A 27,638-nucleotide genomic window follows, 5' to 3' on the forward strand; every position below is an offset into this window, starting at 1 on the left:
GGCTCTATGAAAAGGCCACTAAGGAGACTGGGGAAGGAGTAAAGCAGAAGACAGTAACTGGTTTTTGCAAGTAGTTGAAAGACTCACCAGGCCTCTAAAGCTGGCATAGAACAGGAGAATTCTCCATTTAGTCTCATGAGCAGAAGTTAATAAAGACATCATCCCAGAGAAAGCAGCACACACCCAGAGATGCCAGCAGGCCAAACTGGAGACTGTGCTAGAGCTTCCAGTCCAGTGAAGTAGCAGGGGTCCTGGGTGCAAATTCAGATCTGCCTCTAATTCAGCATGCAGCTGGGCATGCCCTCTTCATGACTCTTTGTCGTGATAGGGCAGCAATCTCTGCTTTCCCCAACTCAGGTGTGTGCCCCAATTAATCGTTATCTAGCACAGGTGGCATGAGTACCACTAAGAGCACTGGCTGTGCAGTTGTGCATCCAGAAACTAACTTATTATGTGGCCTTGGGCAAATTATGTCACTGAAGCCTATTTTTCTCATTGTAAAGTGAAGATACAGAGGTTTTGTGTATGTTAGATACAATAAAACTTAAAAGCCTGCAGTGCTGTATCTTGAAACATAGTCATTCCTTGCACAATGACTCAGCGATAATTGTACACTTTGATAAATTGCACCTTTAACCAGCACCTCTTACATTGCCTGGTGCAACAATGAGAATAGTCTGAGTATGTTTCTCCAAGTGCCCCGAGCCTGCGGAAGTGTGTTCTCACAAGTAGACGGTGACACACAAGAGGAAAAGGGCAGGTGGAAGGAAATTCCCTGGCTCAAACAGAATATATAAAGAAGTTTGGGAAGACCAGACCAGACAGAAGGGATAGAACAGAGTGCCTGGACCCTATATAATATGTGGCTTTCAATTTTCACCATAGCTTACATAGAAGAATTTGCCTTGAGCAAATCTACAGCTATTATCTTAATAGGATGGTCAAGCTTCAGGTTTAGAGCAAAACTTAGGAAGTCAGAGTCCCATTTATCTTATGCTGTTATAAATCTTGGGAAAATTAGAAAGAAGCAAGCCCTCTTTGGGATTATGAGGCCCTTTTAAGGAACCATTTGGTCTAGGGAATGAAACATCTGTAAGTTCCCAAAGGCAATTTGTTAAGGAGGATTGGAAGGGATACTCTTCTTGCCTCTTCCTTTGAAGGAGGTAAGAACTAAGGATTTCAATCAAAACACAGAACAACTGAGTTTAAATAGTGAAAAAGTAGTGGGTAAGAACCAAGTGAGCTTTGTGCCATCAATTCTGAGGTAGAATGTGGTCACCACAGGAATCAGTGGGTAGAAGTAACCCAGGTAAAGCAAGTGCACACCAGAGGGTGGCATTCACACAGCAGTGCAACATTTAGAAGGAGAAATGAACATTACTTTCTTTTGGACACAGCATCAAGGTAAGGTCAATTGGATTATATCAGAACATTTAGGATATTGTTAATCCAATCATGAGTCTATTGAATAATGATATTTATTTGTTACTTTCTCTAAGGATTTTAAAAATTAAACTCCTGCCCTGTACCAAGCACAAAGATACTATGTGTAGTGTAGGGTTCAGGGCAGAGTTCATGAAAAATTTACTATCTAGGATGGAGGCTAGCAAACTATAGCCTGTAGACTAAATCCTCTTTGGAGTTTATTTTTGTAAGTAAACTTTTATTGGAATTCAACCATACTCACTCATTTATATATTGACTATGGATGGTTTTACACCACTGTAGCTAAATTGATGTGTTGTAACTAAGACTGTATAGCTCAAAATTCCTCAAATTTTTATGATCTGACTTTTTACAGAAAAACTTTGCTAACCACTAATTTGGGGGGGCCTATACTAAGGATAAAATATTGAATTACAGGTACGTAATTGATCAGTAATTTATCCTCCAGCCCAAGCCCTTATGGTAACTGCCCCTAAGCTAACTCAACATCAATACATAAATTTCTATGGGCATTGAAGCCACACTGGCTTCCTAGCCTGACAAGTTGTCCGAGCAGCTTAACAGAGGGATAAATAAGACCTGCGTGAAAAATTGAAAATATCAGCTGTCAGTTTTAAAGAATAGATGGAAAAGAATTACTATGACATTATTTGTCATGATTTTTTTCCTTAATAGATTCTGCTTTCAAGAAAACATTGATGCTTGAAAAACAACTGTACTTGCAGCTATCACATTTTGTTCTACCCTATTTTGAATGACATATATATATATATATAAAATAAAGAATAGTATCATTTTATGCTGCAAGATTTTATTTATAAAAAAGGTTGAAATTATCCCACCTTATCTTTAAACTCAATTGCCCTATTACCCAATTGTCCCATCCAAAGGCATATCAGTAATAACACTTGTTTTGATTCGTATTTGCAGAGAGTAGATCACTTTCCCAATGGAGAACATATTAACCAGCCCATGGTGCTGGCTTCAGGGAACAGTTCTTCTCATCCTGCTTGGAATCCCAGGCCTGGAGAGTGTCCAGTTTTGGATTGCCTTTCTGTTCTGTGCCACGTATGCTGTCGCTGTTGTTGGAAATATCACTCTCCTCCATGTAATCAGAATTGACCACACCCTGCATAAGCTCATGTACCTCTTTCTGGCCATGCTGGCTATCACTGACGTGGTCCTCTCCTCCTCCACCCAACCTAAGGTGTTGGCCATATTCTGGTTTCATGCTCATGAGATTGAGTACCATGCCTGCCTCATCCAGGTGTTCTTCATCCATGCCTTTCCTTTTATGGAGCCTGGGGTGCTCATGGCTATGGCCCTGGATCGCTATGTGGCCATCTGCTTCCCACTCTGACACTAGTCTCATGACCCCATCGGTCGTGATTGAACTGGGGACTGTCGTGATGCTGACAGGGCTGCTGTGGGTGAGCCCCTTCTGCTTCATGGTGTCTAGGATGCCCTTCAGCCAACACCAAGCCATTCCCCAGTCATACTGTGAGCACATGGCTGTGCTGAAGTTGGTGTGTGCTGATACAAGCATAAATCGTGGGTATGGACTCTTTGTGGCCTTCTCTGTGGCTGGCTTTGACATGACTGTCATAGGTATGTCATACATGATGATTTTGAGAGCCGTGCTTCAGTTGCCCTCAGGTGAAGCCCGCCTCAAAGCTTTTAGCACATGTGCCTCCCATATCTGTCTCATCTTGGCTTTTTATATCCCAGCCCTTTTTTCTTTCCTCACCCACCGCTTTGGCCATTATGTGCCCCGAGTGGTACATATCCTGTTTGCTAATCTCTATCTACTGGTACCTCCCATGCTCAACCCCATCATTTACGGAGTTAGAACCAAACAGATCAGGGACAGAGTTACCCAAGGATGTTGTGGAAACGTCCCTTGAGCCAAGAGTCACAAAATGACCACCACTTAAATTGCACCACTGATCTAGGGACATAAATGAATATTTTTCAGACTATTACTTACCATAAGTGAGTCAGCTCTGTAAACATTTGACCCGGAGGTAGATAACCCTCCAGAAACAAAAGCAACAATTTCAGGGCAAGAGATTTCTGAGACATGCCATAAAAACTTAGTTGACTTCAGTTCATCATCACAAGAAAATAATAAGAATATTTTCACCTATTAAGTCAGTGAATGTTTTTAAAAAGAATGTCACCTTTCACAGATGATTAAGGTAAAAACATTATTTACACTACTGGTAGGAGTACAACTTAGTACACTTTGTTTAAAAGAAATTTAGAAATGTAAATAAAATAGTTAAAAAGTATTCTCTCTATATGTATCTATGCATCTATATCTATATATGCAATTTCCTCTCTGAGAATCAAAAATTTGGAAGCAAAAACCTGTACAAAGTAATGCACAAAATCATTATGTATTAAAACCCAACAGAAAACCAGTCAAATATTGTCCTGTTTTTTCCAATTCTGTGAAGAAAGTCATTGGTAGCTTAATGGGGATGGCATTGAATCTATAAATTGCCTTGGGCAGTATGGCCATTTTCACAATATTGATTCTTCCTACACATTCCATTACTGGCTATATACCCGAAGGAATATAAGTCATGCTGCTATAAAGACACATGCACACGTATGTTTATTGCGGCACTATTCACAATAGCAAAGACTTGGAATCAACCCAAATCTCCATCACTGACAGAATGGATTAAGAAAATGTGGCCCACATACACCATGGAATACTATGCAGCCATAAAAAAGGATGAGTTCGTGTCCTTTGTAGGGACATGGATGCAGCTGGAAACCATCATTCTCAGCAAACTATCACAAGAACAGAAAACCAAATGCCGCATGTTCTCACTCATAGGTGGGAACTGAGCAGTGAGATCACTTGGACACAGGAAAGGGAACATCACACACAGGCTCCTATTGTGGGAGGGGAGGGGTGGGGGGAGGGGGGAGGGATAGCATTAGGAGATATACCTAATGTAAATGATGAGTTAAGGGGTGCAGCACACCAACATGGCACATGTATACATATGTAACAAACCTGCATGTTGTGCACACGTACCCTAGAACTTAAAGTATAATAAATATATATATATATATATAGTCCTGTAAGAAACCAGATGAATCAATGTGCAATTGAATATTAGATGCCTTTTAATATCTGACATTTGCAACAAGTATCTAAAGATGTAGTAAGTGATGAAGATATGTTATGTTTAGAAAAAAGATAAAGAATTGTCTTTAAGACTTGATGCCAATTCTAAAATGGAATGCATATACACAAAAAGAGATTCAAGAAATACATTCAAATCATAGTAAAAACTATTCTGAGTAGCAAGGCTTGTAATATTTTCATTTTCTTTTTGGGCCTTAGTGTATTTTTAAAAAATATCCTCAATTGAGAATGTTTTATTTTAGTATGGGAAAAAGTCATGAAAATAACAACAGAAACACAGGTAAGGGATTAATTCAGTGCCAAAGTTTAGTGAGATGGGATGGACAATCTGAGAGGATGACAGACAGTGGCATAGATGAGATCCATCGAAGCTTAGGGATCCAGATGTAAAATTGCTGCTGGATCACAGCTTCTTCAGGCTGCTAACTAACAATGGGGATCAGGTGAGCTGAAGTGTTGGTCTCTCTTTTCCAACATTTTCTTATTCCCCTAGGACAACGGATTTCAGAATGAAGCAGAAGTTTTTGGAAAGAATGAGGAAGATCTTCTCTTCTGAATGGAATATATTGTATGGTTTAAGGTGATAGGAAAGCTATTAGAAATTTTAATAACATATTTTCATGGTAATTTCTTTCTAATTAACATTGCAAACCATTTTTAAAAGCATGCTTGCTTTCGATTCACTGGACTTTAACTGTCAACCTTTCACAGCTCTTTCTGAGAAAGCCAATGAAGAAGGTTCTAGAATTCAAGGTCTTAGGTTTCTAAAGCCAAAATTAGATTAAGGTGCTTTGAGTGGATTCAGGAGCATGTTTGCCTCTTCCAGAAAAAAACAGATTATGTTGAAGTCTGAAGATATTACCCCCAAAGAATGGGTGTTCTGAGGAGCATTTTCATCCTTCCCAAATTTCAGAGTTAAAAGGACCAATTTCTCTCTATCTGTAAATTAGCGAATGAGAAAATTTCTCTTTCTCTTTCTCTTTTTAAAATTAGCTTTATTACTGTGTAACTTGCAGTGATAACATTTTAATGTTTCTATACACATTTTGATGAGTTCTAACACCTGTGCAGCCACCAGTTCCTCAATCAAGATGAAGAACATTGCAATCATTTAATAAAGATTTCTCCTACCCCACTGTAGTTAGTCAACCCCCTTCCACCTCAACCAGGGAAACTTTCATATGATTTTTTCACTATAGATTAATTCTTATGGCTCTAGGACTGTACATCAATAGAAGAATAGATGATTTATTATTTTGAGTCTGTCATCTTTCATGCGTATAAAGTTTCACTCAAGCTGTTGTGCATATTAGTACATTTCCTGATTTTGCTGAGCAGTACATTCCATATTTTCAACATGCCTTTACTAATACAGTGATGCTTCTCTTCTTTGCTCTAGCCCTTCTACTATTTTTATACTTCCAAACACATCAATGACTCGTCTGTCTTAAGTCTTTGCTCTTATTTCTCCAGTGGCCCCAGTTGTTCTTCTAGAGGGCATTCTGGCTTCCATCATTATCCTTCAGATCTCAACTAATGCCACCTTCTCCTAGAGGTTTCCTCACCCACTTGTCTTCACCAGCTCCTGAGCCATGCAACTTTTCTATCAATTCATGTATCTTGTTTCCAACTTATCACTTACCACAATCTCAAATTTTTATTATTTATCTATCATCTGTCCCTATGACTTGAATATAATTTTCATAAGAGAGTAGTGCTGTTTCTCACTCATTTATTCTAAAACCTAGCACACACATGAAAAAAAAGAAAAAAAAAAAAAAAAAGAAAGGCACATGAATGAACGAATTTGAATGTTTCTGATTTGATACATTGCCCCAACAATTCCAGTACTGTCCAAAAGTTGGCATTTGCAAATATACTCATGCCTCACTCCCCCAAAACTGACTATAGTGCCAGACCTTTCAGTCTTAAGGACTCCTTTCATTATCTGCACTGAAGTAACATTTTGAAGGAGGCTGTGTGATTTGGTTTGGATCTTTGCCCCCACCCAAATCTCATGTCGAATTGTAATCCCCAACATTGGAGGTGGAGCCAGCTGGGAAATGATTGGATCACGGGGGTTGTTTCTCATGAATGATATAGAACCATCCCCTTTGGTTGCAATAGTGAGTGAGTTTTCATGAGATCTGGTCATTTACCACTGTGTAGCACCTCCCCTCTTACTCTTTCTTCTTCCTCCCTGGCCATGTAAGATGTACCTGCTTTCTCTTTACCTTCCGCCATGATTGTAAGTTTCCTAAGGCCTCCCCAGAAGCAGAAGCTGTTATGCTTCCACAGCCTGCAGAACTGTGAGCCAATTAAATCTCTTTTTCAAAATGAATTATCCAATCTCAGGTATTTCTTTATAGCATTGCGAGAATGGACTAACACGTTGTCAAATAAGATAGGTTTGTTATAAAATAGCAAATTGTCTCTGACCCACCTCTTTTTATAAAAATTAAAATGTTTGTAACATGTTAAATTCCTATTCAAGCAATATATTAAGCAGTTACTCTGCACCCAGCATTTTGCTGGAGAATGGGGATAGAATGAGGAATGAAAGAAACTGACAAGCATAGCATCTAGTTTGTGTGATTTCTACCCAAAATCAAAATACTGAATTTCTACAATTTTAGCTCCAATATTGAAACAATTATTTAAGATGTGTTGTACTATCATGATTGTAAGCTACCTTAGGTATTCTGAATCGATGAAAATAGACAATTCTCTTCCTTACAACTTGAAGAATCCCAGTGTCCATGACATGAAATACGTAACTAACCTAGAGTGTGTCTATACTCATTCACAAAAGCTCTCAAGTGAGTACATTGAGTGAGGGACTCCATTTTCCATGTGTTAATGGGCAGAGTCACCATAGTGCCTCTCTTCCCTCAAATAACACAAATCTATGATCATAGTGACTAAGAGAGGCCAGATAGAACATCTCAAAGGCAGACCCCAGTAAGTCAACTTACTGTGGTTTTTAAACATTGCTCAGAATCATACTGTGATCTCAGGGTTCAGTTCTGGAGTATTTTCCAAAGGGCAACACCTCCTCAGTAATGTCTGCTCTGCACAGAACCAAACACAGTGCTATTAGGATGCTGACATTTCATACTCAAATCAACAAGCATTTTTTGACCAGTGGCTGTGTACCCACTACAATGCGTGGTGCCTGGGATGTAGAGATAAAGTTTACAGGTCTTCCTTAGAACCCTGCCTCTGCCCTCCTACAGTGCCTGTTCCATTCTGCTCTCATCATACTTACTGACTTTTTTATATCCTAATGATCTGGCTCTGTGTGTGCCTCTATATCTTATCCGCCATGAAGAAAAATGTTGCTTTATTTACCTCAGATGTTGGCAAATCCTAACACAGAGTAGGCATCAATAAGTATGTGGGAAGCAATATCTTTCTATTCAAGGGAAGTGATAGGCACATGTCAGTAAAGACCTAAAACACATACTTTCAATACTCTGCATGTTAAGTATTTTAAGACAAAAATAAAATCCTAAGCCCCCAAACAATCTGAATGGATCCCTCCTCTGAACTAAGGGCATTCTAAAGTTAACCTGTCAATCTAGTTCAAGCCATGATGAGAAGGTGAAGTCAGGCATGCCTCATTACCATTAACATCAACACAGACCTTCAGACTGGTAGAACAGACTCTTTAAGTCTGATATGAAACATTTCCAATGTGTCCTCTCTGAAACCAGCTACTTGGAGGTTTCATCTGCATGATAAAACCTTGGTCTCTACAACTCCTTATATTAACCCAGACAATACATTCTATTGATTCCAGGCCATTAGATAATAATCAATTACCAATCAGAAAATCTATGAATCTACCTGTGACCTGGAAGCCCCCACTTTCAGTTGCCCTGCCTTTCCAGACTGAACCAACGTACACCTTACACGTATTGATTGATGTCTTATGTCTCCCCAAAATGTATAACACCAAGTTGTAGCCTGGTCACCTTGGGACAGGTCAATAAGGCCTCCTAAGGCTGTGTCATTGACATGTCCTTAACCTTGGCAAAATAAACTTCTAAATTAAGACTTGTCTCAGATAATGTTTGGTTTATATTATTGTTGGCGTTTATGCTGTGTGGGTAGGCCTATGGCCCAAATCTCCCCAAGAAAATGACTGGGCTGAAGGCAGCAGGAGTGTGAGGTCCTGTTATCCCACCTTGACATTAAAAATTTTAATGTTTAATTTTGGCCTACAAACCCTGAAGTCACTGGTTCTTCCTACTCTGTCTACTGAGGTCAGAGGTTTGAAAGCCAGAGAGGGAAGGAAAGAAAGGCCCAGACAATGTGCTGCCTGATTTTGCAGAGCATGGCCCTTCCCTTTACTTCATCTCTACCCCAGATGAGGCTGGGCTCTCAGTTTGTGGTTTTCAGTTCTCCACGTATCTATCCTAAGTGTGGCCATCATGGAGACATGTATAATATGTAAATGAGCTCATCCAAATATACCTTGTAGATGAGGAAACAGAAACCAAGGAATCCAAGTAGCAACTTTGGGTTTCTTTCTGAGCCAGAAAATAGAAAAACTCAAAAGGTGGGAAAACAGTAAATACATAAGTGAATAAAAAACAGAGCTACTAGGTGGGAATTGAGTCTAAGAAATCAGGTAAAAGTCTTAAAGAAATGTGTAAGCAAAAGTTTGTGGACTACATAACTCTGAGGAGGAATTCACATTGTCATTCAATTTAATGATGCCCCGAAGTTGTAGAAAACTGTCCCTTAGGGAGAGAATAAAAGATAAATTTTACTTGTGCCAATTTCTGCTTCTTGAATGTGCCAGCTCCATTTGAAATCTCATGCTTTGGAAAAAGGACCAAGGCCTACAGGGAAGAAAGAGAAGCAGGATACCTTCTCACTCTATCTCCCCATGTTAAATGGTTTCCTGACTGAGTAGAAAGGGCTCAGTGGATGTTTAAGCCAGATTTGCAGCAGGAGTTCTCTTGGTACCAGAAACAGGGCAATCATAGTGCACGGTCTCTGCAGCAGGAAGGTGTAGGCAAGACATTAGGAAGGGAAAGTCTGTTCTGGGAGGGGTAAGTGTTGCTCTGGGAAAGGAGTAGAGAAGCCTAACATGTGGTCACATAGGCTGTGGACCAACTGGGATGGTGGTTTGAGTTACCGACTTTATGAAGATAGTTTTATTGAATAGCACAAGGCATGGGGAAAATTCATCCATTCATTCATTTCTTCAGGAACTTCAATGAACTCTTTAATGTGTCTTCTGTTTTACTAGCCCTCGACAGTCATATTTTTAAAAAATTTCATAATTAATTGTAAGTTGTCTTAAATGTGTCCACTAAATCACTCTTACTACTGCATGCACAGCACTTAGTGGCCTGTAATGGCATAAGTATTAACAGGACAAGTTCATTTGTTACATGAAGAAATATGTGAATGATGAATATTGTGTTCTAAAGAGGTCTCACATAGCATTTTTAAAAGTGAGTAAGCCCCAGTATTGCTTCTCTGGGAGCTCTCGCTCTCACTGAGCAGTTGGCTCATTGACAATGGCAACTCGTCTAGTAGCAGCTACAGAAGAAACTAGCCCTGAGGTATTATCCTTTTCCCAAGGTTCCCGGACAATAGGGCTGAGATTGCCTTAGGTGTAGCAAAGGAGGAGAAGCACTGCAGAAGCAGGAGAACTGGCATCTCCCAGGAGTCCCAGCTCAGGCCTTTCCTCAGTGTGTGACTAGAGAAGTTTCTGCCCTTCCTTACTCCATCAAGTTTGTCTCCATTTCCCCTCTTCTCAGAATAAGGCAGCAATCAATGATCAGGCCTGCCTACGTCCCAACACAGAGAAAGCATTTATGTGTACACAAGGAAGCCTGTATATTTATGAATTCCTCCTTGGCAGGGGTACTTGAGTGCACAGATCTATTGAAAAGGGGTCTGAAACACAGAAAACGTTCTACTCAAAAGTAAGATTTTTTTTTTTTTTTTTTTTTTTTTTTTTTTTTTTTTTTGAGCAGGAAGAACATATTGAGCACCCATGCAGGGCATGGAGAAGACACAAAGCCTAACACTGAACTTGGTCCTTACGATTTTGTACGGAGAGATAGACTTGTAAAAAATTAGAAATGCAATTCATTTGGGCCAAACAATACAATTAACATATTTTGAATCTAGCTCTGTCACTTGGAAACTACATGACCTTGAATAGTTACTCAATGACTCTAAGTCTCATTTCCCCCACATGTAAATATTGATTAATGCTTTTTCCCAAAGTTGTTGGGGAAATTTACTGATATACTCTATAAAATCTGCTAGCATATTTTCGTATTAACAAATTAAATGTGATATTACAATGTAATAGGTAATTGCCTTGTAATTGTCTGTATGCATCTTTTTCTATAGAAAAATCATCCAAAGTTTGAGCAGAAAATTGCTGTATTTTCCCCTGTATCTCCAGGGTCTAGCATCATGACTGGCATTTCATCAGTATTCAATGAATATCTATTGAATGAATAAGTAATCACTCTAGCAACTTTGTTGTATAATGATTAACACAATTCCTAAAGCATGTACTAGACTCACTGCACAGACATATTGCACATATACCCACATTTGTGTACCTTCAATTTTTTAATTTCTCTGTGCTGAGAATCTTCACTTGCCTTACATAAAACCCAGGAATAACTTTACTCAGCAAAATTTTACTGCATCCTCTAGTACACAGCAAAATTAATGTCACTTATGCTGAGTCAAAAGAGTAAAGGCAGAACACCTATTAGTCTACTAAGTATGTGTCAAGAAACTAGAACTATGATAAATATGTAAAAAAGTGATGCCATAGAAAGGGAAAAAAGTATGCATCAAGGAACCACAGATATGCCCACGTTTATTTCATCACAGATATCCATTACCAATAACTGCCTAAACATAAAGATAAATTTTTGATCCTGTAACACTTTTCCTTACTCTACTTTAAGAAAAATATATATACCAGATACCAAGACCTTTGGTCTTGCTCTAGGACTTCTTGAATCTTTCTTACTGTAATTATTATTAAACTGATAACCAAGGGTGAAATATAACTTAATATTTTATGAATAAGCATACATAAGTGTTATCTGGATGAATGTGATAATTTGTTCTCACTGATGCTCATCTCCAGTGTCAAAGAAAAGTGTGAAGCTACTTAATGAATTAGATTTAGATTTTGTGATACCATATATCAAAATGCACACATTCCAAAATACGGTATATACAGAACAAAAATGACCTGTTATGTATCTTCACCCACAAGCCTTACCCATTCCTGCATTTCCCCAGATGTACAAAATCTCATGCACCGTAACTGTGGAAAGTTAAATAATTAATTCTTCCAGTGGATACTTACTCTACTTCTTACACATGATTCTATTCTACTATACCCTATTTTTTCTCCTCTGGAACACTTGAATGATCCTTCTTCGAATCTGCTTGGTCTTCACACTGTAGGCAATGGGGTTTAGCACAGCGGGGAGGAGTAGGTATATATTGGCCATGAGCATGTGCACTACTGGTGATAAATGTTCCCCATATCTGTGAATCGTGGAGGCACCAATAAAAGGAACATAGAAGAGGAACACGGCAGACATGTGAGAGAAGCAGGTGCTGAGGGTTGTGAGCCTTTCACTTCTGGAGGCAATGCCCAGCACAGTCTTCAGGATGAGTACATAAGACATTAGAATGAGGAGGGCATCGAGCCCCAGTGTGAAGATGACGGGGATGAAGCCATAGAGGCTGTTGACACGGGTGCTGGCACAAGCTAGCCACATCATATCTTGGTGAAGATTATATGAATGAGAAAAGACATTGGAATTGGCAGAAGGGTAGATGCTTTATAAGGAAGGGCACAGGGAAGACCACACAGATTGCCCGGATGAGGACAGCTATTCCAATCTTTCCAATAACACTGTGAGTGAGGATGGAAACATAGCGTAATGGGTTTCAGATGGCCACAAATCGGTCAAAGGCAGTGGACACTAGGACTCCTGATTCTGCTATTCCAAATACATGGATGAAAACAATCTCAGGGGCATTAAACCAGAATATGCTGAGCGTGGAGGGCAAGGTGGACATGGAGAGACTAACGTCAGTGAGAGCCAAGATAGAGAGGAAGTAGTACATGGGCTCATGGAGACTCGGCTCCACCTTGATGATAGCTAGGATGGTACCATTTCCCAGGAGTGTGAGTTTGTAGAGAAATCCCAGGGGAAAGGCCAATCATGGGTTCTTGTCTGGCATTCCTGGGATACCTGTCAAGATGAAGCTATGGCGGTTGGCATATGATGCATTCAAGTTCGTCATGTTGTTCTCACCATTGGTGGGGCTGGACTCTTCCACTTAGTTCACAGCTCCTAAATAGAATATATATTCTCATATGGACAGAACAATGGCTTCATGAATGCATAGGTAGAATAGCAGAGGAAAGAATAAAGTTAAAAAATAACTTTTAGATGATACTTGTAACACTTTGTCTTTTTCCTTCCTACACAGTTACATGTGATTACCTCCCTTCTCTTGGAATAAATTTCTTTATTTGAAAAATGGAAACAAGAGTAAACATCCAGTGTTTAGGCAGTAAAGAATTTTGCTGTCTCCTTTGATATCTCCTCCTCATATAGTTTTCAAGGTTTAGCAGAAAAGAAGTAGACATAACCAAGGTCTGAATAACATAGAGCATATTGCTAAATAATTTTTAAAAACCCCACTAAAAAACCTCACAATACCATCTAAACACACTCATGACTATATACAATCCCACAGTCATCACAACCTATATCCACATAAATCCATGTGTATGAGGGTATTTTATATATATGTATATATATGTATATATGTATATATGTATATATGCTTATGTATATATGAATCTATATGTATATAGATATATATATATAGATACATACAGCTTCCAAGTATACACATATGAACTTCTATATACACATACACATAAATATACTAGGTTGGTCCAAAAGTAATTGCAGTTTTTGCCTTTTTTAAATCTAATATGTTCGTGTGTGTGTGTATATATATATATATATATATATAGAGAGAGAGAGAGAGAGAGAGTATTGGATATCTATTGTAAGGATAATTGTAATGAATTACATATGCAAATAGACACATTATTGGATGAAATTATTCTATTTAACATTTAATCTTTAGAAATTTAAACAATTTATAATTTTCCATAGTCTCATTTTAAGATAGCTAGACAAAAATAAAGTTTATTGGCTCATAAACAACCACATATAAGGTATAAGGTAATACTTAGCCCAGTTCTTTCAGGCTCCCTAACTGATCTTTCTGTATCCATGAGTGCCCCCTTCTAATACATTCTTCATTCAGCAGTTAGAATAGACTTTTTTAGAACAAATATAAATCTCATTTATTTATTTCAAGCAAAACTCCTTTAAGGGTTCCCAATGTACTTAGAACAAAGCTCTAAATCCTTATCTTAGCCCTCAATGTAAAGCGAGATTCAACCCCTACCTACCTCTCTAGCACCAACTCACACCATTTACTCTCCCCTTCAGTCTCTTTAATCCAGCCAAATTTGCAGTCTTTAAGTTCCTGGGTCCCAGTGAGATACTTCCTGATACAGCGTTTCTCCATGAATTCTTTCCAGGTCTTTACGTTTTTCTTCACCCCTCGTGAAGCTCTTCTTTGCCTAAGCAAAGCCTAGCTATCCTTCCCAATTATGCCAATTCCAAACATCCATAGTAGCTTAAGGTTTCCTCATATGTTGTTTTCATATTTTTGGGCTCTTCCTTCTTATCAGTGAGTATAGTTAAACATTGCAAACATATTTGTTTAATGTCCATCTCTCCTACTAGAAGTTAAAATTTCCTGATGTAAAGGACTGTTTTATGGTTCATCACCTCATTGAGCATATGCAAGGCATTATCAATTTTTTCCATATTAGTGCAATTAAGACATAAAACAATGAATGGGTGAATATGGATTATTGAATGTCAATCTTCTTTCCAAAGAAGTCTTATAATCCCTCAAACTCTGTTCTGATCTCCTGCATATGAATTAAAAATCTTCAACAAAGAGAAAAATCTATTTTTCTAAGAGACCACAGACAAAAACTTAAATTGGGAGTCTGTGAGAGGTACTATGGTGTCTTTGTTCTCACCTAGGTACTTGTGAGAAGAGCGAAAAACATTTCAAAATCTCGTCTGGGAGCTCCGAAGTTGGGGTAAGATCAGGCATGTAAGAACAAGTAGTTTCCCTACCTTTTCTACCTCGTTTCTTTGCTCTAGGATGAGGATTTTCTGTTAGAAAAACGTGACTGCTAATAAGTTATTTTACAGATTTGGGTATCTTAGACACAGAAGAATTTTTGAAAGGTAGTGTAGTCCACTCATACTTGTTGTGTTGTGTCTTTCTGACAAAATTTGAAGGGGAACATCACACACTGGGGTCTATCATGGGGAGGGGGGAGGGGGGAGGAGGGAGGGCTTGCATTGGGGAGTTATACATGATATAAATGATGAATTGATGGGTGCTGACGAGTTGATGGGTGCAGCACACCAACATGGCATAAGTATACATATGTAACAAACCTGCACGTTATGCACATGTACCCTAGAACTTAAAGTATAATAAAAAAAAAAAAAAAAAAAAAAAAATTTGGGCCCTTCCCTCCCAGAAATCACAATGGTCAGATCTAAACAAAGCACGTTGTGATGCCTGCCTAACCTTCTGCCTGCACTCTGAGGAGGGGTTTTGTTTTACTTTAAATGTTAAGTGAGAGCCTTCACTTGTTTGGGCCTGCTGTTCTGTATCCCCAGCCATTCTTCTGGTTTTCAGGTGGGAACGACCAGCTGGTTCATTGGTTCATCCCTACTAGTGGTTTTTCTTGGGACCTACTTGAAAAATCTTTAACATTCCTGAAGTCCTGAGGACCTGCTGAAGCCCTGTTCTTCCATGCAAATAGTTGATTCTTGTTTATCCCTGATGTTTTACTGTTTTTGACTCTGATTTTCCTTACCTGAATCAGTGTTTCACCCTCATCTTCTTTTTTTCATTCTTATCTCCATTCTTCATATTCTTTCTTTTAATCTTCTTTAAACTCCAGACACCTCCTTTCTCTATCTCCCAATGAAATTCTTATACATTCTTCCATTCCATCTTTATTTTATGCCTAGCCTTGCACTACGTCCTCCCCATAGTGTATGTCTTCTTCTTTTACTCCTAATAACAACACCTGCATTTTACCTTTTCTTTCCATCTTTGCTTTCTACCACCACATGACCCTCTATACACTACTCTCATCTGTCCTTATCACATTCCTCTCTAGAATCTTTGTGAGGATTTAATTTAAAAATGTCCTAAATAATCTTACACAGAGCTTGCTATGTAAAGGACATGGAAAAAATCTTTTAAGATTAATTTATTACCTTTATCAACCTGGTGCTATGGTTCAGAATTAATTTGGTTGCTTTCCTTTCCTGAGACTAGCATGTAGAGGCCCTTATAAGACTGCTCAAACCTCTGTTGATGTCTGGAGTCATCAAGATTCTCCAAGGATTTCACAACTTCTCTGAAAGAACTCCCGTGAAGGGTGTTATGTAGTGCCACTTGAGCTATCCCTTCCTAATTTCCCTAAGGATTCTAAACCCTTCCTTTATCTATCAGACTGTCCTCTATTCAGTCAACATATATGTAAAATTTTTCTTCATTTTAATTTTATTTGCATAGTCTTAGCCAGGTGTTAACTCACATACATGCACACAATTGCATGTGTATGCATGCGCAAACACACACTGATTTGAATCATGTTTAATCACTAAGTAAGATTTACAGTTCCAGCCCAATTTCAGTTGAGGTCTTCTCACTCCAAAGCTGGTCTCAGTCTCAATGATGACATAGTGTTGCAATTTGCCATGAAACAGAGCTGGAGTTTACTGTTGTTTGGAATGGATAGAATGATTGTCTGGACTCTGCCTATCAGGAGCATCTAAAAAAAGTTCTTTGAATTTGCTGAACTTCTTTGGTTTTCTGAATTGTTATTCCAATACCTCATGTATAATTTCTTGCATTTAATTTAATGTATTTCTCTGTAAGGATGTTTTGCATTAATGAGGTAATTCTTAAAAATACAGGAACAGCTGGTTTCTCTAGTCTGTGCCTCTGTGTGGTTAGGCCTTAAATTGTTCACAGACCCTTTCTATCACATCTTTATGCCCTTTTGATCTCATTTATTTTCCATCACAAGCATATTCACATAATCACAGCAGAAAACAAAAGTCACATACAAACAATTCTTGTGGTGATGCTTTAGTTTAGGCATGATTGAGATCATATGGCCGAAGGCTATTCATTTATTTTTAATTTCTAAACCCATTTCTTCCCCACTATGTACTACAACCAAAAAGAGACAATGCAAGCTATAAACATTAAGAGCTAGGGCTTTATAATATGTGTCAATACATTTTTAATAAAAAAATGTGAATATTTCTGTCTGAAATACTATTGGGGATAGAACTAAAAACACACAAAATGCTTGATGCAACCCCCGCTGAGTGTTAAACTGGTGGCTTGAACTTCCCTGAAGATATCAGGCCTTGACTCCTCCATGTCACAGAAACTGATGCCACCGCTAGAATCAACTTCACAAAGACTCCTATATTATCCCATTAATTTCCTATTATCGGGAGCTTAATCCATCAAAAGTGTTCCTGTCCATATCTAAAATGGTTAAATATAATAAAAAGAACAGAGTTCATGAGTCTTATATACCATGTTTTAATTTACAGTTTTAATTTTTTCAGCTCTTTGGACTTAGGGAAAGTTATTTAACCACTCATTCATTCAGCATTCCTTGTTAGCTATTCTTAAATGAGTTCTACTGGTGAAGTCCAGCTATTCCTCCTCCTTCCCATCAGCATTTATACAACCAAATAGGCCTAATGAAAGTCATATAAGCATGTTGACTATTCTCATTTTAAATTGATTTATTAGTGAAATTATAAATTAATTGCCAAAGGCCTCACATATTCTTTCATTGCTTCCAAATTATGACACTTTATTTTTTCCTCTGTTTGATTATCTCTACTAGCATCAGATATCTGGTTTCCTTTTACATTAGGAAAAAGAAATTAGCCAGTATTTGTCTAATTTCTTTGCTTAATTTTAATGCAAAACACTCTAAAACATGAAAAATAATTATTAGGAAGGGAAATTTCCTCTGAAGTAGAACTAATGAATCCTCTTTGCTCAAAAAGGGGGAATATATGAACCAAAAAAAACTTAAAAAAAATTAACTCTATGAAAACTAACTAAAACAGGCAACATGTTGAGAAACATTCATTCTTGAAAGCCTTTACAACTTCAGGCCAAAATACCACTCTCCTACCATTGTCAAATTATTATTATTCTCCTTCTTCTTCTTCTCCTCCTCCCCCTCCCCCTCCCTTTCCTCCTCCTCCTCCTTCTCCTCCTCCTCCTCCTCCTCCTCCTTCTTCTTCTTCTTCTTCCTCTTTTTCTTTCTTCTTCTTCTTCTTCCTCTGACAGAGGAGTAGGAGGAGTAAGAGGAGTAATTGTTTTAGCAGTAGTTTTACCAGGTTGGGAGTGGTTGACAAACCAGCAGTTGTGCTGCCAGACAGTGCAGACTCAATTTCAGGTGGAAAGAAAAAAGCAAAACTTGGTTAACTAAGACTGGAAAACTCAGTAGGAAATAAACAAGCACCATCCACAGTTTTAGTAGTCATCGGGACATTTTACAGGGAGAACCTGGAAATTATTGTTATGGAAGGGCTCTCCATATATCTCTGCCTTTGTGATAAAGTATTCAAACATGTGAGAGAAACTGGAGAGAGCTTTATGGCATGAGAAAGCAAAGAGAGACTTGAAAACTGGTTGAATATTAAATGTATGCTACACACACCACTCAAATCAATCAGTGCAAGTGTTTCTGACTGAAGGGTTTTAACAGCAATTTCTGCCTCAATATTGGCATACCACCAAGACGTGTATACTCATGGGCAATTCCTAGGAAGCCAGGCTAAGGAAGTGGAATACAAATAAAATGATCTGGAAGTAATCAGTGGTTACACTTAGTGTAATAATGTGAAATACGAGTGATCTGAAATGATCAGTGGCAACAATTAGTGCAAGAGATTTATTTTGAGAAGACAAATTTCAGTTTAAATTCATACAAGTTACTAAAAATAAACAAAAGAAAATTTAATAACACAACAAATCTCTTAAAAGCAATTAAGAATCTAAGGTTTCTATTATATCCATGATACCTGGTTGATAACAAAAACCTATGAGACTTTTAAGGAAACAAGAAAACACAAGCAAACAAGAAAACATTTCATGCTCATGGATTGGAAGAATCAATATCATGAAAATGGTCATACTGCCCAAAGCAATTTATAGATTCAATGCCATTCCCATTAAACTACTATTGGCATTCTTCCCAGTTATAAAAACTATTTTAAAATTCATGTGGAACCAAAAAAGAGCCTGAATAGCCAAGGCAATCCTAAGCAAAAAGAACAAAATTGGAGACATTATGCCACCTGACTCCAAACTATATTACAAGGCTACAGTAACCAAAATAGCATGGTACAGGTACAGGTACAGTAACAGACATATAGACCAATGGAAAAGAACAGAAAACCCAGAAAGAAGATTACACACCTGCAACCATCTGATTTTTGACATTTGCTCCTGAGCTTGCAAGCAGGAGTCATCAGGACATTTCACAGGGAGAACGTGGAAAAATAAGTAATGGGGAAATGATTCCCTATTTAACAAATGGTGCTGGGGGAACTGGCTAGCCACAGGCAGAAAACTGAAACTGGACCTTTTCCTTACACCATACACAAAAATCAACTCAAGATGGACTAAAGACTTAAATGTAAAACCCAAAATTTAAAAATCCCTGAAGAAAACCTAGGCAATACCATTCAGGACATAGGCACGGGGAGCGATTTCATGACGAAGATGCCAAAAGCAATTGCAACAAAACCAAAAATTGACCAATGGGAAATAATTAAAGTAAAGAGCTTCTGCACAGCAAAAGAAACTATCAACAGAGAAAGCAGACAGCATGCAGAAAAGGACAAAACTTTTGCAATCTATGCATTTGATATCTAATATCTATAAGGAATTTAAACAAATTTACAAGAAAAAAACAACCCAATTAAAAAGTGAGCAAAGGACATGAACAGACATGTCTCAAAAGAAGACATACATGTGACCAACAAACATATGACCAAAAGTTCAACATCACTGATCATTAGAGAACTGCAAATCAAAACCACAATGAGATGCTGTCCTTTATTTTTTTTTAATGGAGTCTCGCTCTGTTCCCCAAGCTAGAGTGCAGTGATGTGATCTGGGCTCACTGCAACCTCCACCTCCTGGGTTCAAGCGATTCTCCTGCCTCAGCCTCCTGAGTAGCTGGGGTTACAGTTACAGGCATGCGCCATCATGCCTGGCTAATTTTTGTATTTTTAGTAGTTGGCCAAGCTGGTTTCGAACTCCTGCCCCCACCTTGACCTCCCAAAGTTCTGGGATTACAGGTGTGAGCCACCATGCCCGGCCAAGATGCTGTCTTACACTAATCAGTATGGTTATTACTGAAAAGTCAAAAAACAAAAGATGCTGGCAAGGTTGGGAAGAAAAAGGAACACTTTTACACTCTTAGTGGGAGTATAAATTAGCTCAACCATTGTGGAAGAAGTTACAGCATTTTCTCAAAGACCTAGAGGCAGAAATACCATTTGACCAAGAAATCCCATTACAGAATATATACCTAAAAGAATAAAAATTGTTCTATTGTAAAGGCAAATGCATGTGCATATTCGTTGCAGCACTAGTCACAATAGCAAAGACATGAAGTCAACCTAAATACCTATTATTGATAGACTGGATAAAGAAAATGTGGTATAGATACACCATGTAATACTATGGAGCCATAAAAAGGAATGAAATAATGTCCTTTCCAAGGACATGGATGGAGCCGGAGGACATTATCCTTAGCAAACTATCCCAGAAATAGAAAAAAAAAAAAACCACTTGTTCTTACTTATAAGTGGGAGCTGAATGATGAGAACACATGGACAAATGGTGGGAACAACACACACTCAAGTGTGTTGGAGGGATGGGTGTGTGAGGAGGCATAGCATCAGGAAGAAGAGCTAATGGATGCTGGGCTTAATACCTGGATGATAGGGTGATCTGTGCAGCAAACCACCAAGGCACACATTTACCTATGTAACAAGCATGCACATCCTGCACATATACCCCTGAATTTAAGATAAAAGTTGAAAGTTAAAGCAAGTATAACAATCAGTAGAATTTTACTTGGAAAAGGCCCATATATTGATTTTAGCAAACAAATAATTCCAATAGTGTATTATAAATGTGTTGAGACCATTAAAAATTATATTAAAATAATTAAAATAAATGTGATGATAGTGATTGAACAAATACATAATATCCATAGAGAAAAAGAATGCATTTAAAAAGCTAACAGAAATTTGAGTTGAAAATTACAATGAACCAAAATTTTTTTTAAAAATTACTAGATAGACTCAATAGCTGATTTAAGATGGTAGAAGTAAGAATCTATAAACATGAAGCTAAGTAAATAAAAAACGTCAAATCCAAATAATATGTAGAAAAATATTTAAGACAAATAAATAGGGTTTCAGACATTTGTGGGACAATATCAGCACACCAAATTTGTGTGATTGAAGTTCCTGAAGAAAAAATGAAAGTGACAGAATCAATGCTTGCAAATATAACTTTAAAACTGTTCTAGATTGAATAACAAATACATTAGTCTACAGGTTAAGTAAGTTCAAGAAAACTAAATTAGAATACATGTAAAGATATTAACACATAGGTAAATCATAATAAAACTGCTGAAATACCAAGACTGATAACAGCAAAAGAAAAATGACTCACCAAGTACAAGGTTAACAAATTGAATCAATGCATGATATTTTCACCTGAGGAGGAAAAAAAAAAAAAAAAAAAAAAAAGCCAGAGGCTAGAAGGCATTGGATTGACATTTATAAAGTTCTGAGAGAAACAAAAACCCTCAAGAATTCTGTATTCAGTGAAATTATTCTTCGAAAACAAAGGTAGAATAAATAAATTCCCTAATAAATACAAGCTTAAAGACTTTATTGCTAGAAAATCTACCCTATGAGAAATCAAGAAATGTTAAGGGATGTCCTCATGGTGAGTAGAAATGACACCAGACATTAATTAAATCCAAGGAAGAAATAAAGAACACTGGAGGAGTTTCCAGGATGGCTGAATAGGAACAGCTCCAGTCTACAGTTTCCAGTGTGAGCAATGCAGAAGACAGGTGATTTGTGCATTTCCAACTGAGGTACTGGGTTCATCTCACTGGGGCTTGTTGGACAGTGGGTGTAGCCCACTGGAGTGTGAGTTGAAACAGGGCAGGGCATGGCCTCGCCCAGGAAGAGCAAGGGGTTGGGGAATTCCCTTTCCTAGCCAAGGGAAGTCGTGACAGATGGTACCTGGAAAATTGGAAAACTACCACCCTAATACTGTGCTTTTCTGACAGTCTTAGCAAACAACACCAGGAGATTATATCCTGTGCCTGGCTTGCAGGGTTACATGCCCATGGAACCTCGCTCACTGTTAGCACAGCTTCATAAGTGAAGGAGAAATAAAATCCTTTACAGACAAGGAAATGCTGAGAGATTTTGTCACCACCAGGCCTGACTTGTAAGAGCTCCTGAAGGAAGCACTAAACATGGAAAGGAACAACCAGTACCAGTCACTACACAAAAATGCCAAATTGTAAAGACCATCAATGCTAGGAAGAAACTGCATCCACTAACGAGCAAAATAACCAGTTAACATCATAATGACAGGATCAAATTCACACATAACAATATTAACCTTAAATGTAGATGGGCTAAATGATGCAATTAAAAGATACAGACCGGCAAATTGGATGAAGAGTCAAGACCCATCAGTGTGCTGTATTCAGGAGACCCATCTCACGTGCAGAGACACACATAGGCTCAAAATAAAGGGATGGAGGAAGATCTACCAAGGAAATGGAAAACAAGAAAAGCGGGAGTTGCAATCCTAGTCTCTGATAAAACAGACTTTAAACCAACAAAGATCAAAAGAGACAAAGAAGGCCATTACATAATGGTAAAGGGATCAATTCAACAAGAAGAGCTAACTATCTAAATATATATGCACCCAATACAGGAGCACCCAGATTCATAAAGCAAGTCCTTAGAGACCTACAAAGAGGGTCTATATGATTCCGACAAAGAGACTTAGACTCCTACACAATAATATTGGGAGACTGTAACACCCCACTGTCAACATTATACAGATCAACGAGACAGAAAGTTAATAAGGATATCCAGGACTTTAGCTCAGCTCTGCACCAAGCAGACCTAATAGACATCTACAGAGCTCTTCACCCCAAATCAACAGAATATACATTCTTCTCAGTACCTCATTGCACTTATTCCAAAATTGACCACATAGTTGGAAGTAAAGCACTCCTCAGCAAATGTAAAAGAACAGAAATTATAACAAACTGTCTCACAGACCACAGTGCAATCAAACTAGAACTCAGGATTGAGAAACTCAGTCAAAACCACTCAACTACATGGAAACTGAACAATCTGCTCCTGAGTGACTACTGGGTACATAATGAAATGAAGGCAGAAATAAAGATGTTCTTTGAAACTAATGAGAACAAAGACACAACATACCAGAATCTCTGGGACACATTTAAAGCAGTGTGTAGAGACAAATTGATAGCACTAAATGCCCACAAGAGAAAGCGGGAAAGATCTAAAATTGACACCCTAACATCACAATTAAAAGAACTAGAGAAGCAAAAGTAAACACATTCAAAAACTAGCAGAAAGCAAGAAATAACTAAGATCAGAGCAGAACTGAAGGAGATAGAGACACAAAAAACCCTTCAAAAAATCAATGAATCCAGGAACTGCTTTTTCGAAAATATCAACAAAATTGATAGACTGCTACCAAGACTAATAAAGAAGAAAAGAGAGAAGAATCAAATAGATGCAATAAAAAATGATAAAGAGGATATCACTACTGATCCCACAGAAATACAAACTACCATCAGAGAATACTATAAACACCTCTATGCAAATGAACTAGAAAACCCAGAAGAAATGGATGGATCCCTGGACATATACACCCTCCCAAGACTAAACCAGGAAGAAGTTGAATCCCTGAATAGACCAAAAACAGACTTTGAAATTAAGGCAATAATTAATAGCCTACCAACCAAAAAAAGTCCAGGACCAGACGGATTCACAGTTGAATTCTACCAGAGGTACAAAGAGCGCTTGTACTATTCCTTTTGAAACTATTCCAATCAATAGAAAAAGAGAAAATCCTCCCTAACTCATTTAATGAGGCCAGCATCATCCTGATACCAAAGTCTGGCAGAAACACAACAAAAAAAAAGAATTTTGGACCAATATTCCTGATGAACATCAATGCAAAAATCCTCAATAAAATACTGGCAAACTGAATCCAGCAGCACATCAAAAAGCTTATTCACCACGTTGGCTTCATCCCTGGGATGCAAGGCTGGTTGAACATACTCAAGTCAATAAACCTAATCCATCATATAAACAGAATCAAAGACAAAAACCACATGATTATCTCAATAGATGCAGAAAAGGCCTTCGAGAAAATTCAACAGCCCTTCATGCTAAACTCTCTCAATAAACTAGGTATTGATTGGGGCATATCTCAAAACACTAAGAGCTATTTATGACAAACCCACAGCCAATATCATACTGAATGGGCAAAAACTGGAAGATTCCCTTTGAAAACTAGCACAAGGCAGGGATGCCCTCTCTCACCACTCCTATTCAACATAGTGTTGGAAGTTCTGGCTAGGGCAATCAGGCATGAGAAAGAAATAAAGGGTATTCAATTAGGAAAAGAGGAAGTCAAATTGTCCCTGTTTGCAGATGACATGATTGTATATTTAGAATACCCCATCATTTCAGCCCAAAATCTCCTTAAGCTGATAAGCAACTTCAGCAAAGTCTCAGGATACAAAATCAATGTGCAAAAATCACAAGCATTCCTATACACCAATAACAGATGAATAGCTAAATCATGAGTGAACTCCCATTCACAATTGCTTCAAAGAGAATAAAATACCTAGGAATCCAACTTACAAGGGATGTGAAGGACCTCTTCAAGGAGAACTACAAATCACTGCTCAACAAAATAAAAGAGTACACAAACAAATGGAAGAACATTCCATTCTCATGGATGGGAAGAATTAATATCGTGAAAATGGCCATAGTGCCCAAGGTAATTTATAGATTAAATGCCATCCCCATTAAGGTACCAATGACTTTCTTCACAGAATTGGAAAAGACTACTTTAAAGTTCATATGGAACCAAAAAAGAGCCCACATTGTCAAGACAATCCTAATCCAAAAGAACAAAGATGGAGGCATCAGGCTACCTGACTTCAAACTATACTACAAGGCAACAGTAACCAAAATAGCATGGTACTTGTGCCAAAACAGAGATATAGACCAATGGAACAGAACAGAGCCCTCAGAAATAATACCACACATCTACAGCCATCTGATCTTTGACGAACCTGACAAAAACAAGAAATGGGAAAAGGATTCCCTATTTAATAAATGGTGTGGGGAAAACTGGCTAGCCATAAGAAGAAAGCTGAAACTGGATCCCTTTCTTACACCTTATACAAAAATTAATTCAAGATGGGTTAAAGACTTAAATGTTAGACCTAAAACCATAAAAACCTTACAAGAAAACCTAGGCAATACCATTCTGAATGTAGGCATGGGTAAGGACTTCATGACTAAAACACCAAAAGCAGTGGCAACAAAGGCCAAAATTGACAAATGGGATCTAATTAAACTAAAGAGCTTCTGTACAGCAAAAGGAACTGCCATCAGAGTGAACAGGCAACCTACAGAATGGGAGAGAATTTTTACAATCTACCCATCTAACAAAGGACTAATATCCAGAATCTGCAAAGAACTTAAACAAATTTACAGGAAAAAAATCAAACAACCCCATCAAAAAGTGGATAAAGGCTATGAACAGACACTTCTCAAAAGAAGACATTTATGGAGCCAACAGACACATGAAAAAATGCTCATTATCACTGACCATCAGAGAAATGCAAATGAAAACCACAATGAGATACCATCTCATACCAGTTAGAATGGACATCATTAAAAAGTCAGGAAACAATGGGTGCTGGAGAGGATGTGGAGAAATAGGAACACTTTTACACTGTTGGTGGGACTGTAAACTAGTTAAACCATTGTGGAAAACAGTGTGGTGATTCCTCAAGGATCTAGAACTAGAAATACCATTTGAACCAGCCATCCCATTACTGGGTCTATACCCAAAGGATTATAAACCATTCTGCTATAAGGACACATGCACACATATGTTTATTGTGGCACTATTCACAATAGCAAAGACTTGGAACCAACCCAAATGTCCATCAATGACAGACTGGATTAAGAAAATGTGGCACATATATACCATGGAATACTATGCAGCCATAAAAAAGGATGAGTTCATGTCATTTGTAAGGACATGGATGAAGCTGGAAACCATCATTGTGAGCAAACTATTGCAAGGACAGAGAACCAAACACCACATGTTCTCACCCATAGGTGGGAACTGAACAATGAGAACACTTGGACACAGGGTGGGGAACATCACACACCAGGGCCTGTCGTCAGGTGGGGAGAGAGAGAGGGATAGCATTAGGAAATATACCTAATGTAAATGATGAGTTACAATGGGTGCAGCACACCAACATGCCACATATATACATATGTAACAAACCTGCACATTGTGTACATGTACCCTAGAACTTAAAGTATACTATTAATAATAATAATAAAAGAAAATACACTGAAAATGATAGATATTGAGTAATATAAAAGATTGCTTATGTAAATATTGTATTATCTTTAAAATATGTTTTTAAAAACAGTTGTTTAAATAAATAATGACACTGAATTATATGGTCTATATCATGTAGGTGGAATATGTATTAAAATAGTTTCATAAAGGATAAAATAAAATCGAGCTACAGTGTGGAAAAGCTGAAATATTTTACTGTGATTAAGACACTATTAATGTGAACTAGAGAGTCATAAGGTGAAGATGGATTTTCTAATTTTTAGAATAATTACTAAGAAAAATAACTCAAAATATAGCTAATAATGTGTTAATAGAAAAATCAAAATGGCACAGTGAATCACTGAATAGTACCATGGTGATGGATTAGATATGTGTAAGAGAGGGAGAAAAGACCTGAATTTTAGTTTGGGTTACTGGGTGAATTGTGGTTTGGTTAGTGATTTACTGAAATTAACCTTAAGCAGATGAAAAGAAAACATTTTATTTTTGTTTTCATTTCACAGTATTTGCCATGTTAAATTTCAGTTTCCTACTTGTATTACAGTGGAGTTATCAAGTAGGAAGCTGATCTGGAGATCAAGACAGTATTGTAGCCTGAAGATATACACTTGTAGTTAATCAGTATGCAGATGATATTTAAAGCAGTGGTAGTTGATGATATCAGTAAGTGAGAAAGTGGAGTTAAAATAGAGGAAAAAAGATCAAATAAAAGATACACTGACATTTAGTGCTCTAGGAAGAAGACATACAATCAAAGAATAATAAAGAGTGTAAATTAAAGTAGGAGGAAACATCAAACAAACATGATTTCAGAGAAACCAATAAAGGAAAATAATTCAACATTGCAGCAATATTCTATTGTATTGAATCCTGAAGAACAAACAGGAGAGTAAGACAATGAATTTTTGCTAAGTGTAGCAATAAGCAGATTATTGGTGACATCTGCACATACTGTTTCAGTGGTGTGAAAAAGAACATTCATTGAAGTGAATTGAGGAGAGAATGGGAAGTATGGACAGGGATTGTAGACCACAATGTTGAGAGGCTTTGC

General features: G+C 37.7%; 1 protein-coding gene and 1 pseudogene across 1 annotated transcript; one reads left to right on the top strand and one right to left on the bottom strand.

The window, feature by feature from the left end:
* The first annotated feature begins 2,418 nt into the window (after positions 1-2,418).
* LOC115893453 lies at positions 2,419-3,350 on the top strand (annotated as a pseudogene).
* Positions 3,351-12,009: 8,659 nt separating this feature from the next.
* On the bottom strand, positions 12,010-12,934 carry LOC104678223 (olfactory receptor 51H1). The gene is given in 2 exon segments (XM_030918633.1): positions 12,010-12,447; positions 12,449-12,934. Coding segments are annotated over 2 exon segments (924 nt in total).
* Positions 12,935-27,638: the final 14,704 nt, after the last annotated feature.

Source organism: Rhinopithecus roxellana, chromosome 15 (genome assembly GCF_007565055.1).
Source record: "Rhinopithecus roxellana isolate Shanxi Qingling chromosome 15, ASM756505v1, whole genome shotgun sequence".
NCBI lineage: Eukaryota > Metazoa > Chordata > Mammalia > Primates > Cercopithecidae > Rhinopithecus > Rhinopithecus roxellana.